This window comes from Bos indicus, chromosome 28 (genome assembly GCF_029378745.1).
Source record: "Bos indicus isolate NIAB-ARS_2022 breed Sahiwal x Tharparkar chromosome 28, NIAB-ARS_B.indTharparkar_mat_pri_1.0, whole genome shotgun sequence".
Lineage (NCBI taxonomy): Eukaryota > Metazoa > Chordata > Mammalia > Artiodactyla > Bovidae > Bos > Bos indicus.
Window position 1 is genome coordinate 19,335,716 of NC_091787.1, and position 16,008 is coordinate 19,351,723.

A 16,008-nucleotide genomic window follows, 5' to 3' on the forward strand; every position below is an offset into this window, starting at 1 on the left:
GAGCCTGAGAGCAAGGGAGGATCTGGCAATACTGAATAAATTTGTGAGAAGTTACGCTGGAAGGACGTAGGAGAGACCGATAGCAGAAGTGGGCCACTTAAAATCCTACACGGCTGTACCTCTGCAGGTGACGTTTGAGGCTTCAAGCAGCAGAAGCTATGCTTCTCGCGAGAGTAAAGACGGACCGCGAGAAAGTCTGTCCGTGCCCCGCCTTCCTTGAGCCCCACCCACTCCCTGTCCTCACTCCCACCTTGAACCAGCTGCGTGTGACGTCTTGACGCGTGCGTGGCCGTGGCGTAGGAGGCGGGCCCGCGACGCGGCGCCGGAGGAGGAAGTGGTGGGGTTGTTGCTCCTTCTGCGCCCGCTGCTGGCTCTGGGGGCGCGGAGTGGGGCCACAGTCGCCGCCGCTGCGTTCGCGCTCTCCAGCTGTTCCTCTCCATGTGCCCGGGCTCCGTCGCTCCCCTTCCTCAGGCCGCCGCTTACCCCGGGGTCTATGGAAGTAATGGAAGGACCCCTCAACCTGGTGAGTGCCCCACAGAGGGTTGCGTCGGCTCTCGGGCACCTTTGCCTCAGGACCCCGTCTCGGCGTGCAGCTGACTGGAGGCCGGGAAGCTGGTGTGGCGCGGGTGATCCTAAAATCTGGGGGGCGCAGACAGGCTCGGCCCTACAGCGGCTCCAGCCAAGCAACCGCAGAGGGCCCCTCGGGGATCCCCGGGAAGCTCCTGCCTCCTGTTCCCGCCGCCTTCAGGCGCCCCCTACCCCAGGGCCCTGGATGAGGGGCTCCCACCAACGAGGGCTGCCACCTCTCCAGACCGGAGGAAATGCCTCCAAGCGCCACGTAACCACCTCTTTGCAGCCTGGAGAGACACTGAAGCCGGCTGGGGCAGAAATGGTGTATAATACTGGTTCTAACTTCCAACACAGGGTCTGAAGTCTGAGCGTCCCCACTGTGGAGAAATCATAACCTCTCACCCCCGTTTCCCTTCACCCATTTCTCACCTGTGTTCACATGCATAAACTGAGACTTTCCTTTCTCAACTAAATTAGAGACAGCTGGAGAGAAAAGACAGGGCTGTGCCTGTTTTTAGCTTAGTTTCATCACTAGGTATCATGAAAGTATGGTAGATGTTTACCTTTCTCAGAAAAAGCATTAATAGCTCATTATTATGTTTTTATGCACCTCAGGTGTAGCGATTTTAAAACAAGAAACACGAGTTTTTTTCCGCCTGGCCACTGTATCCTTTGGTTTTCCAGAGAGGGTGTCTATTTTGGATACAAAAGTTAGATTACTTAAAGTTGTAAACAGACAAGGTAACTTTTTTCAATTCAGCTATGATAGTGGGTTTGGAAAAAAGAACGTATGGAAAATTATTAGTTTCTCACGTTGGAACCCTGAGAACACGTGTGGTGGGAGAGCTCTGGGCTGGAATCAAACCATTCTGTAGAGAAGCAGTACAGCCTGGTGGATTAAGAGTATAGATTCTGGACCTAAACTGCTTGGATTTGAATTCTGACTCTGTTGCTTAATAACTGTATGACCTTGGGCAAATTAGTTGATCTCACTCTTTGTGGTTTGTTATGAGGATTAAGAGAGTAAATAGAAGTGAGGAGCCTAGAACAGTACCTGGTATGTAATGAAGTGTAAGAGTTAGTTATTACAATACTCAGACCAAAACTCTTAATTTAAAAATCTCACTTGGATTTGAGCTTAAAAAGTTTAAGATTCTAGGACCTAAAGCTATGGTTCCCAGATGGCTGGTGCTAGGTTAGCTGCTATGAGAAGTGCTTTCCAGTTTGATTGTTGAGCCCTGCCCCCATTGGCAAGAGTTGTTTACACTTTAAAAGAACCAGACTAGATTTGTGATTTTTTTTTTTTTTTTAAACCAGGGAAATGTCTTGCACTCTTCTTAGTTTTAAGGTGACATATACTTGGCAGTGAAATATAATGGATGGCGCAGTACTGAAACTTCACAGGAAGTTTCACAGAATAATTATTTCTAATTATTATTAGAAATAACCAGCAGTTCACAAAGTGCTTCAAAGTTCAAGTGTCCTTGCAGAATGACCATTGGTTCAGTTCCAGTTAACTTCACTTTATTTGGCTGCTTGCTTCAGCATAACCCCAGCCAAATGCCCCACTAGTGTGTGGTAGCTTATGAAAAGACTGAAACTGGATGACAGTTTAGATGGAGCAGCAGAATCACCAGTTTAGGAAAAATTAGTTGACTTGCCAGTGGTATTACCTTTTTATAGAAGACAATTTTGAGTAGTCTTAGGAGTCTAGCATAAATCCATAATCCAACCATACAATTTATGTGGACAAGTATCAGAAATTTGGCATCTTGAATTCTTAAGCCATTTGAGATTTGAAAGATTTGAGTTTTAGGTCTAGCTGTTTAATGGAAGAGAACAATAGAACAAATTAACATTTACTTGAATCATTTTAACTGTGCTAAGTATTAGTGTCTGGCCTCTGAATTTGTTGTCACTCAGTTTTAAAAGACAGATTTTTTTCATTTTCTGTTGTACTATATCCTTGTAGCTTATATGTTTTATGTGTAGTTTGTACCCCTTAGTTCCCTATCCTGTCTTGCCCTATCCTCCTTCCTTCTCCCTACAGGTAACCACTAGTTTGTCTTCTGTATCCAAGTCTGTGTTTTTGTTATTGAATATATTCATACATTCATTTTTTTCCTTTAGATTTCACATGTAAGTGATGTCATACAGTGTTTGTCTTTCTCTACCTGACTCATTTCACTTATACCTCCAAGTCCGTCCATGTTGTTGCAAATGGCAACATCTCATTCTTTTTTATGGCTGAGTAGTATTCCATTATTTGTGTCTGTGTGTGTGTGGTGTGTATGTGTTGTTATACATATCTATATATACATATACACATACATCGCACCCTTTTCTATTCATTTGTTGATGGGTATGTTGGTGGCTTCTGTTTCTTGGCAATTGTAAATAATGCTGCTCTGAGCATTGGGTTGCATGTATCTTTTCAAATTAGTATTTTCATTAGAAGTCTGAATTTTTTTTTTTTAAGACAATCACATTCTTTTATGCCAGCCAATATTCATTCTAGTATCCAGCAGACTCAACATGAGAAATACTTGTCAATGCTATAATTTTGAGTGCCTTTGAGCATCCCATTAGTCTATACAAGCTTTTTCTAATGACATCATAGTGTGTTCCAAGTTGATTGCATAAGGACTTATTACAGTACCTAGATTTATAATCATATGTCCTCAGAGCATCCTTGAAATTAAGTAAGAATTGCTTCCCAGCTTTACAGATAAATAAGCCTAGACAAATTAAGTAGATTAGTGACTCAAGTACATTATGGAGCTACCTTATGTTGATATCATGACTTCTTTCTAGTAATTTTTCTGTCTTAATATACTTAAAACATTCATTTCAATATGGCCCTTATCTATATTGAATTACGGATTCTTTGTCAGTATCTAGTGGCTTTGCTCTAGTGCATGGTGCTAAGTCGCTTTAGTCGTGTCTGACGCTATGGACCACCGAGCTCCGCTGTCCCTGGGATTCTCTAGGCAGGAAGAATACTGGAGTAGGTTGCCATGCCCTTCTCTATGGGACTTTCCCAACCCAGGGATCAATCCCAGGTCTTTATGTCTCCTACATTGGCAAGCGGGTTCTTTACCACTGGCGCCACCTGGGAAGCCCTCCTCTGCTTTAGTATTTCTTCCTTTATGTTAGATTTGCAGTCTGAATTTGTACTTATTTCCTCACAGTGATTTTTAAGATATGGAAGAGACCAGCTTGAAATCGTCATTTTAATATATAGTACGAATACTGTGTTCTAATGTTCTGGTGTTTGAAGTTGGTCAGAAGGAAAATAGGATGAATTGTATTTACCTTGGTAGGGGGGAATAACTAGTCTTTGGGCTCTGAATAAGTTTTTTTTTTTCATCAATTTTCAATATGGAAAATTGTAACTTATAAAATTACTTAGTGTATATTTAGGCATTTCTTTCCTTACACTTAATTTTGGTGATGCAAGTGCTAGTAGCAAATGTCAAAACTTAGGTGAGATAATTGCTAGTTCTTTGTTTTCGGTCTATTTGGGAATGATGTCAGACTTTAATTTACATATGGCTATGTTGCTCATGCTTTGCTTACCTACTCTGCAAACTCTAAGGACAAAGTCCATGTGACTCTGTGACCACAATTGTGTTCTTTGTGTTTGGCCCTTTTAAGAGTGCTGAGAATATGTTTGTTGAGAAGCTGAACTGCTCTTTAGAGTACTCAACTCTTCTCATCTAAATAAAGAGAGACATTACCTTGCCAACAAAGGTTCGCCTAGTCAAGGCTATGGTTTTTCCTGTGGTCATGTATGGATGTGAGAGTTGGACTGTGAAGAAGGCTGAGCGCTGAAGAATTGATGCTTTTGAACTGTGATGTTGGAGAAGACTCTTGAGAGTCCCCTGGACTGCAAGGAGATCCAACCAGTCCATTCTGAAGGAGATCAGCCCTGGGATTTCTTTGGAAGGAATGATGCTAAAGCTGAAACTCCAGTACTTTGGCCACCTCATGGGAAGAGTTGACTCATTGGAAAAGACTGTGATGCTGGGAGGGATTGGGGGCAGGAGGAGAAGGGGACAACAGAGGATGAGATGGCTGGATGGCATCACTGACTCGATGGACATGAGTTTGGGTAAACTCTGGGAGTTGGTGATGGACAGGGAGGCCTGGCGTGCTGCAGTCCATGGGGTCTCAGAGTCAGACATGACCAGGCGACTGACCGACAAATATCATTTAACTGAAGCTGAAACTCCAGTACTTTGGCCACCTCATGCGAAGAGTTGACTCATTGGAAAAGACTCTGATGCTGGGAGGGATTGGGGGCAAGAGGAGAAGGGCACGACAGAGGATGAGATGGCTGGATGGCATCACTGACTCGATGGACGTGAGTCTCAGTGAACTCCGGGAGGTGGTGATGGACAGGGAGGCCTGGCGTGCTGTGATTCATGGGGTCGCAAAGAGTCGGACACGAATGAGCGACTGAACTGATCTGATCTGATGGTCCAAAGGATGGCCTTGTACGTGTGGGGTCTTTGTAACTACTCCATGTTAATTATATTGACAATAAAAATAAAATTTGGCCCTGAAAAATATCAAGGAAAATTTCATCTTGGCACAGGCTAGGCTAAGCTTGGTGGAAGCACTCTGAGGGATGGCAGTAGAGCACTAAGACTTAGCCAGTAATTACAGAGGCCTGGGGTTGGCAGCAGGCACTTACAAATACTATTATTTTGTTTTCTCAGTAGCTGTATGAGATATTTAACATTTTTACAGATGAAATCTTGGAACTGCAGAGTAAGTGGTGATAGTTGGATTTGAAAGCAAGATTCTAAGTAAAGTATCTCATCTTTCTATTAGACCATGTTTGCCCATTTGTTTTAACTGTGATCCACAATAAGAAATTTTTACTTAATGACAGTACACGCATCCCTAGGTGTATATTACTTTGGAGCTTGGTTCCTTATGGATGTGTCTCTTAGAATTGTGCAAAGTGCAGGGATATTCATAAATTTAACCCCAAGTAAGACAAAAATGTAAAAAACAAACAATGCTGTGTATGTGTATATAGTATTGTATATTATATACTCTGTTGTTCTAGTCTCAGTTGTGTCCAACTCGTTGCAACCCCATGGACTGTAGCCCTCTAGGCTCTTCTGTCAGTGGGGATTCTCCAGGCAAGAGTACTGGAGTGTGTTGCCATGCCCTCCTTCAGGGGATCTTCCCAGCCCAGGGATTAAACCCAGGTCTTCTGCATTGCAGGCGGATTCTTTTATTGTCTGAGCTACCAGGTAAGTCCAAGAATACTGGAATGGGTAGCCTATCCCCTTTTCCAGGGGATCTTCCTGACCCAGGAATCGAACTGAGGTCTCCTGCGTTGCAGGCGGATTCTTTACCAGCTGAGTCTGTATAGTGTTACATATGATGCACTCTAATATTTACTATTAGAGTCTTTTAAATGCTGGTTGTGACCCACAGATTGATTCCAGGACCCACTGTTGGTTTTCATCCTGTAATTTGTCTTCACAGCAGATGATGGCAGTTATTAAAAAAGGGGTGGGCGTGGGGGGCAAGGTAAACTGAAATCTTGAGGAAGCAAAGAGATGCAGCAGACTGCCTGTGGGAGAAATTGACTTAAAATCAAAAGGTCTTCCTGGACCTCTCTAACAGTTGAGCGGTTATCCTAAGTACAGTTCATTATATTAGTTACACAGTCGGTGTAGTCCTTACAGTTAGGGGATGCTACTTCAGAAGCATCACAGTAGACTCATAGTAAATTGATTTGGAAATGGAGAGTCAATGACTTTTCTCCTTTGCTGTCCATTGAGGACACTACCGCAAGGTTCAAGAGTACATTAGATTTTCCTCTGCCAGTTTATTGTGTTTGGTAATGGTATTCCTTTTCTTTTCATATTTATATACAGTTTTCCCAAAGGACACAAATAAATAAATGGAAGTTTAATAGAAAGTGATACTTTTTTTTTCCTTTGGGAAAGAACACAGTATGAACCTGTAGTTTTAAGGCAGTTAGCATGTAGTTCTTGGTGAGGGCAGTCACTTGGTAATCTAGCTGTAGTTAGGATTTTTGTTGGTCACAGGTGATGGAAATCCATTTCAAATTAGCTTAAATCAAAAGGGATAATTTATTGAAATCAAAAGGTGGGTTTAAGGCACCTGAAGGTCTAGGTGTTAAGACAGCTTCCACTGGATAGTGCACGGATTCAGTACCTGGTTGGGGAACTAAAATCCTGCATGCCATGCGGCATGCCTCCCCTCTCCCCTTCCAAAAAAAGAGAAACCTGCAGGAGAAAGGTGCAGGAAGGGCAAGACTACAATGCAGGTGAGTCTAAGAACTTACAGGACCAGGGACTCTTAAGATAATCAGGTTTTTCTACTCTGCCTCATCAGACTTTATTGCTTTACTTCTCTCTCCAGATTCCAAATCTGCATTTTCCACCTGGCTAGTTATAACCAATTAAAACTTTCTTGATGTACCCTCTGGTCCTAAGTTTGAAAGTACGCTGGAATGGTTTCTTTCGATGTCTAGGGGACGAGGTAATTTATAAATACAGCAAGTTCCATGGGGATCATATTGATTGTATAGGAAGAACAGTTCACAGGGTGGGGGTGGGAGGAATTGGTACAGGGCACATGGAATAAGGGGGCTTTCCGGGTGGCTCAGTGGTAAAGAACCTGCCTACCAGTGCAGGAGCCATCGGAGATGTGAGTTCGATCCCTGAGTTGGGAAGATCCTCTGAAACAGGAAATAGCAACCCACTCTAGTATTCCTGTGAGGATAATCCCATGGACAGAGGAACCTGGTGGGCTAGGTGGGGTGGCAAAAGTAGGTGGGCTCCATGGGGTCACAAAAGCATTGGACACGACCGAGCACACATGCGTGTAGTAAGACGTTACTACATCTAAAGCTGTTTTACTTTTTATAAAGGCTTTAGAACATTTTGTGATATTGTGCTTTCATTTTTACCCAGGAGGGAGTAGGAAACTGCTGGTTAAAATGTCCTCAAGATTGGATGGATGAAATAGTGAATGAAGTAAATGCACCACTGCCTGGTTTTCTTGTGCTCAGTATAGGTGTATATACATATGTATAGTTGTTTATTTTAGATTTTGATGCAAAGTTTTATTTTGGTATTTTCTATGAAATACATTAATGCTTGCTTGGCATTTCAGAATCTTTGGTTTTGTCACCAACCCTCAACATAACCTCTCTCGTCCTTCCATCCGACTAACTGTTCATTGACCCATCAAACACGTGAGCAGTCACTGTCTTATCAGGTAATCTGGACATCAAAGATTTGACAAAGTCCCTGTTCTTACAGAACTTTGATCCCATTCTGTAGTTTTCGTCTGTTGTGTTCTCTTTGGCTGTTTTCTTTAGCATCTTAAGCATAGAGTTCCTTGCTATTCCAATACCTGGGTAATCTCTGGTTCTGTTTCTCTTGTCTTCTGTTTATTGTTAGTGCCATTTTCCTGCTTGATGTGCTGGTAACTTTATTGTATATTACACATTATGGATGATGTGTTATGGAGATTCTGAATTTGTTATTTTCCTCCAAAGAATGTTGTTAATAGCTTGTTCTTCTGGCTGACAATTAAAATGCTAGTGGATCATCTTGATTCAGTCCAGGCTTGATTTTAGGCTTTACCACTGTGGGTCTGTTTCAGTTTTACCCATGATGCCTAAAGTGTGGTCCTTACTCACAGGGCTGGACTTTTGAGGTCTCAACTCAGAGTCCCAAGTGTTCACCAAAGGTAATACTTTCTCTCGACCCAAACTGCAACCTATCTCCCCAACATTGTGTGGCTTCTGAATTCTTTGCTAAGAATTTCTGCTCAGCTTCCTGGAGTTGGGTCCTGTTCACGTACAGCTTGGATGTTAGCTAAGCATCTGAGAGAGTCTTTGATGTATACTTGTAGGGTGTCTTCATTGCACTTCCCTCTAACCCTGCACTCCTCAAAATCTAGCTTTTCCTTCCAGTTTCTGTCTCCTTAATCCTTCAAGCTTGGCTTCAACAGTAGGTGAACTGAGAACTTACAGATATACAAGCTAGATTTAGAAAAGGCTGAGGAACCAGAAATCAAATTGCCAACATCGGTTGGACCATAGAAAAAGCAAGGGAATTCCAGAAAACATCTACTTCTGCTTCATTGATTATGCTAAAGCCTTTGACTGTGTGGGTCACAACGAACTGTGGAAAAGATGGGAATACCAGACCACCTTACCTGCCTCCTGAGACACCTTCATGCAGGCAGGAAGCAACAGTTAGAACTAGACATGGAACAACCAACTGGTTACAAATTGGGAAAGGAGTACATCAAGGCTGTATATTGTCACCTGCTTATTTGAATTATATGCAGAGTACATCATGCGAAATGCTGCACTGGGTTGAAGCACAAGCTGGAATCAAGATTGCTGGGAGAAATATCAATAACCTCAGATTTGCAGATGACACCACCATTATGGCAGAAAACAAAGAGGAACTAAAGAGCCTCTTGATGAAAGTGAGAGAGAGTGAAAAAGCTGGCTTAAAACTCAACATTCAAAAAACAAAGATCATGGCATCTGGTCCCATCACTTCATGGCAAATAGATGGGGAAAAGTGGAAACAGTGTCAGATTTCATTTTCTTGGGCTCCAAAATCACTGCAGGTAGTGACTGCAGCCATGAAAATTAAAAGACGCATGCTCCTTGGAAGAAAAGCTATGACAAATCTAGACAGCATATTAAAAAGTAGAGATATCACTTTGCCAACAAAGGTCAGATAGTCAAAGCTATCGTTTTTCCAGTAGTCACATATGGATGTGAGAGTTGAACCATATTATAGAAGGCTGAGCGCCGAGGAATTGATGGCTTCGAATTGTGGTGCTTGAGAAGACTCTTAAGAGTCCCTTGGAGAGCAAGGAGATCAAAATCCTAAAGGAAATCAACCCTGAATATTCGTCGGAAGGACTGGTGCTGAGGCTGAAGCTCCAGTACTTCAGCCACCCGATGTGAAGAGCCTACTCATTGAAGTGAAGAGCCTACTCATTGGAAAAGACCCTGATGCTGGGAGAGATCAAGGGCAGGATCAAGGGCAACAGAGGAGGAGATGGTTGGATGGTATCACCGACTCAGTGCACATGAGTTTGAGCAAACTCATGGAGATAGTGAAGGACAGGGAATCCTGGCATGCTGCTGTTCAAGGGGTCACAGAGTTGGACACAACTGAGTGACTGAACTTTGGCCAATGAGATACTGCCTTCTTGGGCTTTATTTTCCTGTACTCTCTTTTGGAAAATGCACTCAGAATCCCAAGGGGAATGCAGGTTTCACCTTGTACATTTCCCATTTCTTGAAAATGTATCCTGTTACTTTTTTTCTCCGCCATCTGTAAACTGTTGTTTCCTTATACTTCACCCAGTTTTGTAGTTGTTTACAATTGGAGGGTAAACCAATGCCAGCTATTCCATCCTATCTGGATCAGAGGTACAAATTTCCATGAGAATTTCCACAGGATTCTCAAAATTAAATCAGTGTATTGTAAACCCTAAGTGCCAGAAAGTATTTTAATATGAGATTGTGGTATCACAAAGCTAATACTCCCAATATTCAGTGACAGAATATCCCAGCCATGTAGGTATTGGCTAGTCACTGCTTTCCATATTTAAACATCTATTTCCAAATAAAGTTTGAGGCAGCTTACAAAAGACAGATACCATACTATTAAAATATTAGTTACCTTAAATGAATACTTAAGTGAAAGTCACTGTCGTTTCCGACTCTTTGTGACCCCATGGACTATAGAGTCCGTGGAATTCTCCAGGATTCTGGAGTGGGTAGCCTTTCCCTTCTCCAGGAGATCTTCCCAACCTAGGGATTGAACACAGGTCTCCTGCATTGCAGGCGGATTCTTTACCAGTTGAGCCACAGTTACCTACTGAGATAAGTTATCCTGAAATTTAGCAGCTTAACACACATTTGTTTCCCCACAGTTTCTGTGTGTCGGGGATAAAGGCATGACTTAGCTGGGTTCTTTGCTTCAGGGTCTTTTACAAGGCTACAGTCAAGGTGAGGGTTAGCTAGGGGTGCGGTATCATTTGAAGGCTCTCCTGAACTGCTTCTAAGTTCACTCACAGGGTTGAGGGCAAGATTTCATTCCTTGAGGGGTTTTGGATTGAGGACTTCAGTTCCTTGCTGGCTGTTGGCAGACCACCTCATGCCCTTCCAGGTGAGTGTTTCCTTGGGGCAGTGAACAGCAGGATTGTTGGCTGCACTAAAGTAAGCAAGGGAGAAAGTGCTACCAAGATGTAAGTGACGATCTTTTGTTACCTAACCATGGAAGTGACCCTCCATCACCTTGATTGTATTCTGTTTCTGAGATGTAAATCACTAGATCCAACCCACATTTGAGGAGGGAAGATTATATAAGGTTGGGAATCCCAGGAGAAAGGAGTCATTGGGAGCCATATAAGCAGCTTACCACACTTGCTGATAGAAAAGCGAAGAAAATAAGAACTGAAGCAACAAAGAGTATCAAGAAAGTATAATCCTTTGGGGCTACATCAAACTAAAAAACTTACGCACAGTAGCAAAATGAAAAGGCAACCTACCAAATGAGAGAAAATATTTGCAAATTATATATGATAAGGAGTTAGTATCCAAAATAGCAAAAAAAAAAAAAAAAAAAAAAAAAAATCTGATTAAACAACAGGCAGAGGATTTGAATAGACATTTTTCCAAAGAAGACATACGAATGGCCAACTGGTACACGAAAAGATGTTCAACATCACTAATAAGGGAAATGCAAATAAATCAAAACCGCAACAAGATATCGTCTCTCACCTGTTAGGATGGTCGTGGTTTAGTTGCCAAGTCATGTCTTGAGTCTTGCGACGCCATGGACTGTAGCCTACCAGGCTCCTCTGTCCATGGAATTCTCTAGGCCAGAATACTGGATTGGGTAGCTGTTCCCTTCTCCAGTGGATCTTCCCAAACCAGGGACTGAACCCAGGTCTTGCGCATTGCAAGATTTTTTACTGTCTGAGCCATAGGGGAAATCCTCCCTGTTGGAAAGGTGACTCTCTAAAAGATAGGAAGTAACAAGTGTTGGCCAGAATTGGAGAAAAGGGAACCCGTGTGCACTGTTGGTGGGACTGTATTCATACATTGGTGCAGCCACTGTGGAAAAAGGTCCCTTGAACAATTGAAAGTAGAATTACCATACTATCTTGCAGTTCCATTTCTGGGTATTTTTCTGAAAAACAAAAAACAAAAATGTCTACTGAGATTCTCTGCCTGTGGTTTCAGTTCAGTAGCTCAGTTGTGTCTGACTTTTGCAACCCCATGGACTGCAGCACGGCAGGGTTCCCTGTCCATCACCAACTCCCGGAGCTTACTCAAACTCATGTCCATCGAGTCTGTGATGCCATCCAACGGTATCATCCTTTGTCATCCCCTTCTCCCACCTTCAATCTTGCCTAGCATCAGGGTCTTACCAAGGAGTGAGTTCTTTGCATTAGTGGCCAAAGTATTGGAGTTTCAGCTTCAGCATGAGTCCTTCCAATGAATATTCAGGACTGGTTTCCCTTAGGATGGACTGGTTGGATCTTCTCCAATAAGAGAAGAGTCTTCTCCAACACCACAGTTCAAAAGCATCAATTCTTTGGTGCTCAGCTTTCTTTATAGTCCCACTCTTACATCCATACATGACCACTGGAAAAACCGTAGCTTTGACTAGACGGACCTTTGTTGGCAAAGTAACGTGTCTACTTTTTGATATGCTGTCTAGGTTGGTCATAGCTTTTCTTCCAAAGAGCAAGGGTCTTTTAATTTCATGGCTGCAGTCACCATCTGCAGTGATTTTGGAGCCCCCCAAAATAAAGTCTGTCACTGTTTTCCCCATCTTTTTGCCATGAATTGATGGGACCAGATGCCATGATCTTAGTTTTCCGAATGTGGAGTTTGAAGCCAACTTTTTCATTCTCCTCTTTCACTTTCATCAAGAGGCTCTTTAGTTCTTCACTTTCTGCTGTAATGGTGGTATCATTTGCATATCTGAGGTTATTGGTATTTCTCCCGGCAACCTTGATTCCAGCTTGTGCTTCATACAGCCCAGCATTTCTCATGATGTACTCTGCATATAAGTTAAATAAGCAGGGTGACAATATACAGCCCTGATGTACTCCTTTCCCGATTTGGAACCAGTCTGTTGTTCCATGGTCCAGTTCTATCTGTTGCTTCTTGACCTGCATACAGATTTCTCAGGCAGGTAAGTTGTTCTGTCATTCCCTACTTTTGAAGAATTTTCCACAGGTTGTTGTGATCCACACAGTCAAAGACTTAAGCATAATCAATAAAGGAGAAGTAGATGTTTTTCTGGAATTCTCTTGCTTTTCCGATGATCCAGTGGATGTTGGCAATTTGATCTCTAGTTACTATGCCTTTTCTAAATCCACCTTGAACATCTGAAAGTTCACAGTTCACTTACTGTTGAAGCCTGGCTTGGAGAATTTTGAGCGTTACTTTGCTAGCATGTGAGATGAGTGCAATTGTGTGGTAGTTTGAACATCCTTTGGCGTTGCCTTTCTTTGGAATTGGAATGAAACCTGACCTTTTCCAGTCCTGTGGCCACTGCTGAGTTTTCCAAATTTGCTGGCATTTTGAGTGCTAGCATCATCAAACAGCAGCATCTTTTAGGATTTGAAAGAGCTCAACTGGAATTCCATCACCTCCACTAGCTTTATTCATACAAATGCTTCCTAAGGCCCACTTGACTTCACATTCCAGGATGTCTGGCTGTAGGTCAGTGATCACACCATTGTGGTTATCTGAGTCATTATGATCTTTTTTGTAAAGTTCTTCTGTGTATTCTTGCCACCTCTTCTTAATAGCTTCTGCTTCTGTTAGGTCCATACCATTTCTTTTCTTTGTTGTGCCCATCTTGGCATGAAATGTTCCCTTGGTATCTCTGATTTTCTCGAAGAGAAAATTGCTGTGGTTTAATCAGATTGTTTTGCTTTTTATTTTTATATTGTATGAATTCTTTGTTATTTTGGATACTAACCCCTCATCAGATATGTGATTTGCAAATATTTTCTCCCATTTGGTAGGTTGCCTTTTCATTTTGATTTCCTCTGCTGTGCATAAGCTTTTTACTTTGATGTAGTCCCACTCTTGGCTTTTGTTGCTTTTGCTGTCAGTTAATAAATTATCACCACCAATAATTATGTCAAAGAGCTTTCTGCCTATGTTTTCTTTGAGGAGTTTTATGGTTTCAGGTCTTATGTTTTTTGTAATCCATTTTAAGTTAACTTGTGTGTGTTGTGTAAGATTGTGGTCCAATTGCATTCTTTAGCACATGGCTATCCTGTTTTCCCAACATCATATTGAAGAAACTGTCCTTTCCCTGTTGTATATTCTTGGCTCATTTGACATTTGTTAATTGAACACTTATTCATGGATTTATTTCTAGGCTATCCTGTTCCATTGGTCTTTGTGTCGTCTTCTGCTACCATACTGTTTTGACTCTTGTAGCTTTGTAGGGCTTTCCTGCTGGCTCAGACGGTAAAGAATCCACCCTTATTGTGGGAGACCTGGGTTCAGTCCTTGGATTGGGAAGATCCCTTGGAGGAGGGCATGGCAACTCACTCCAGTGTTCTTGCCTGGAGAATCCCCATAGACAGAGGAGTCTGGTGGGCTACAGTCCCCGAGGTCGTAAACAGTCGGACATGACTGAGCGACTAAGCACACACATAGCTTTGTAAGATAGTTTGAAATCAAAGAGCCTGATTCCTGCAGCTTTGTTCTTTGTATTGCTTTGGGTATTTGGGAGTTTTTGTATTTCTGTGCAACTGTTAGGATTGTTTGATTTCTGTGAAAAGTACCCTTGGAATTTTGACAGGTTGCACTGAATCTGTGTATTGTAGTATGGACATTTTAACTATTCTTTAAATCCATTTCATCAGTGGCTTAATAGTTTTTGGGTACAGATCTTTAACCTCTTTGGTTAAATTTACTCCTACGTACTTACTGCTTTTGATGCAGTTGTAAATGGGATTGTTTTCTTAATTTCTCTTATATGTTTTTAGAGTATAGAAATGCAACAGAAATATGTGTATTGATTTTGTGAAATATTTGATTGTGCCAGGTCTTAGTTGTGGTATGTGGGATTTTCGATCTTCAGTTACGGCATGCGGAATCTTGGTTGCAGCCTGAGAACTCTTAGTCACGGCGTGTGGGATCTAGTTCCCTGACCAGGGCTCCATCCTGGGCCCCCTGCATCAGGAGTGTGGAGTCTTAGCCACTGGCCTACTAGGGAAGTTCCTGTATATTGATTTTTTATCTTACAACTTTGTACTACATTCATTGATTCTGAGTTTTTGGGTGGAATCTTTAGAGCTTTTGGTATATAATATCTTGTTATCCTTAAATAGTGAACAGTTTTACTTCTTCCTGATTTGGATGTCTTACTCTCTAATTGCTGTGGCTAGAAGGGACTTCCAATACTATGCTGACTAAAAGCAGCTAGAGTGGACATCTTCGTCTTGTTTCTGATCTTAGAGGAAAAGCTTTGAGCTTTTCAGTGCTGAGTATTATGTTAGCCGTGGGCCTGTCATATATGGTTTTTATAATGTTGAGATATATTTTCTCTATATTCATTTTGTTAAGAGTTTTTATCATGAGTGGGTGTTGATTTTTGTCAGATGCTTTTTATCCTGTTGAAATGCTCATATCATGTTCAGTCTTCCTTTTGTTAAGGTGTCATCACATTGATTTTGGGGTAAATTTGATTTGTTGAACTATCCTTGTATCCCTGGAATAAATCCCACTTGATTTGCTAGCATTCTGCCAAGGATTTTTGTATCTGTTCATCAGGGATGTTGGCCTCTAGCTTTTTTTTTTCTTTTGGTGTCCGTGTCTGTTTTGGTATCAGGGTAATGCTAGCTTGTAAGATAAGTATGGAAGTATTCCCTACTCTTCTATTTTTTTTGGAAGAGTTTGAAAAGGATTGGTATTAATTCTTGTTTGAATTTTTGGTAGACTTCACCAGTGAAGGCATCTGGTCCTGGAGTTTTTTTGTGTGAGGTTTGTGGTTACCTCATTTTACTGTGCTTCACTTTATGGCACTTGCAGATGTTGCTGATTTAAAAAAAAAAAAAAAGTTGAAGGTTTGTGGCTACCCTGTGTCTTATTGGCATTGTTATTCTAAATGTATTATATTTAAATTAAGGAAATAAGCTTTTTTTTTTTTAAAGACATAATGCTATCGCACATGTAGTGTAAACATAACTTTTACATGCATTGGGAAACCAAAAAATTTGTGTGACTTGTTTTACTCCAGCATTTGCTTTATTGCAGTGGCCTGGAACTGAACTTGAAATATCTTAGAGGTATGCCTGTTACTGGTCTGTTCAGGTTTTCTGGTTTTTTTTCAAAGTTTTTTTCCCTAGGAATTCATC

General features: G+C 41.7%; 1 protein-coding gene across 2 annotated transcripts in view; it reads left to right on the top strand.

Annotated features, from left to right (window-relative positions):
* The first annotated feature begins 292 nt into the window (after positions 1 to 292).
* NRBF2 (nuclear receptor binding factor 2) overlaps positions 293 to 16,008 on the top strand; it is a 29,167-nt gene continuing 13,451 nt past the window's right edge. The window contains exon 1 of one of the 2 annotated variants that reach the window (XM_070782330.1): positions 293 to 523. In XM_070782330.1, coding sequence (XP_070638431.1) covers positions 439 to 523 — 85 coding nt within the window. In that variant the 5' untranslated portion in view covers positions 293 to 438. The remainder of the gene's footprint in view (positions 524 to 16,008) is intronic. The other variant, XM_070782329.1, reaches the window with a different exon arrangement.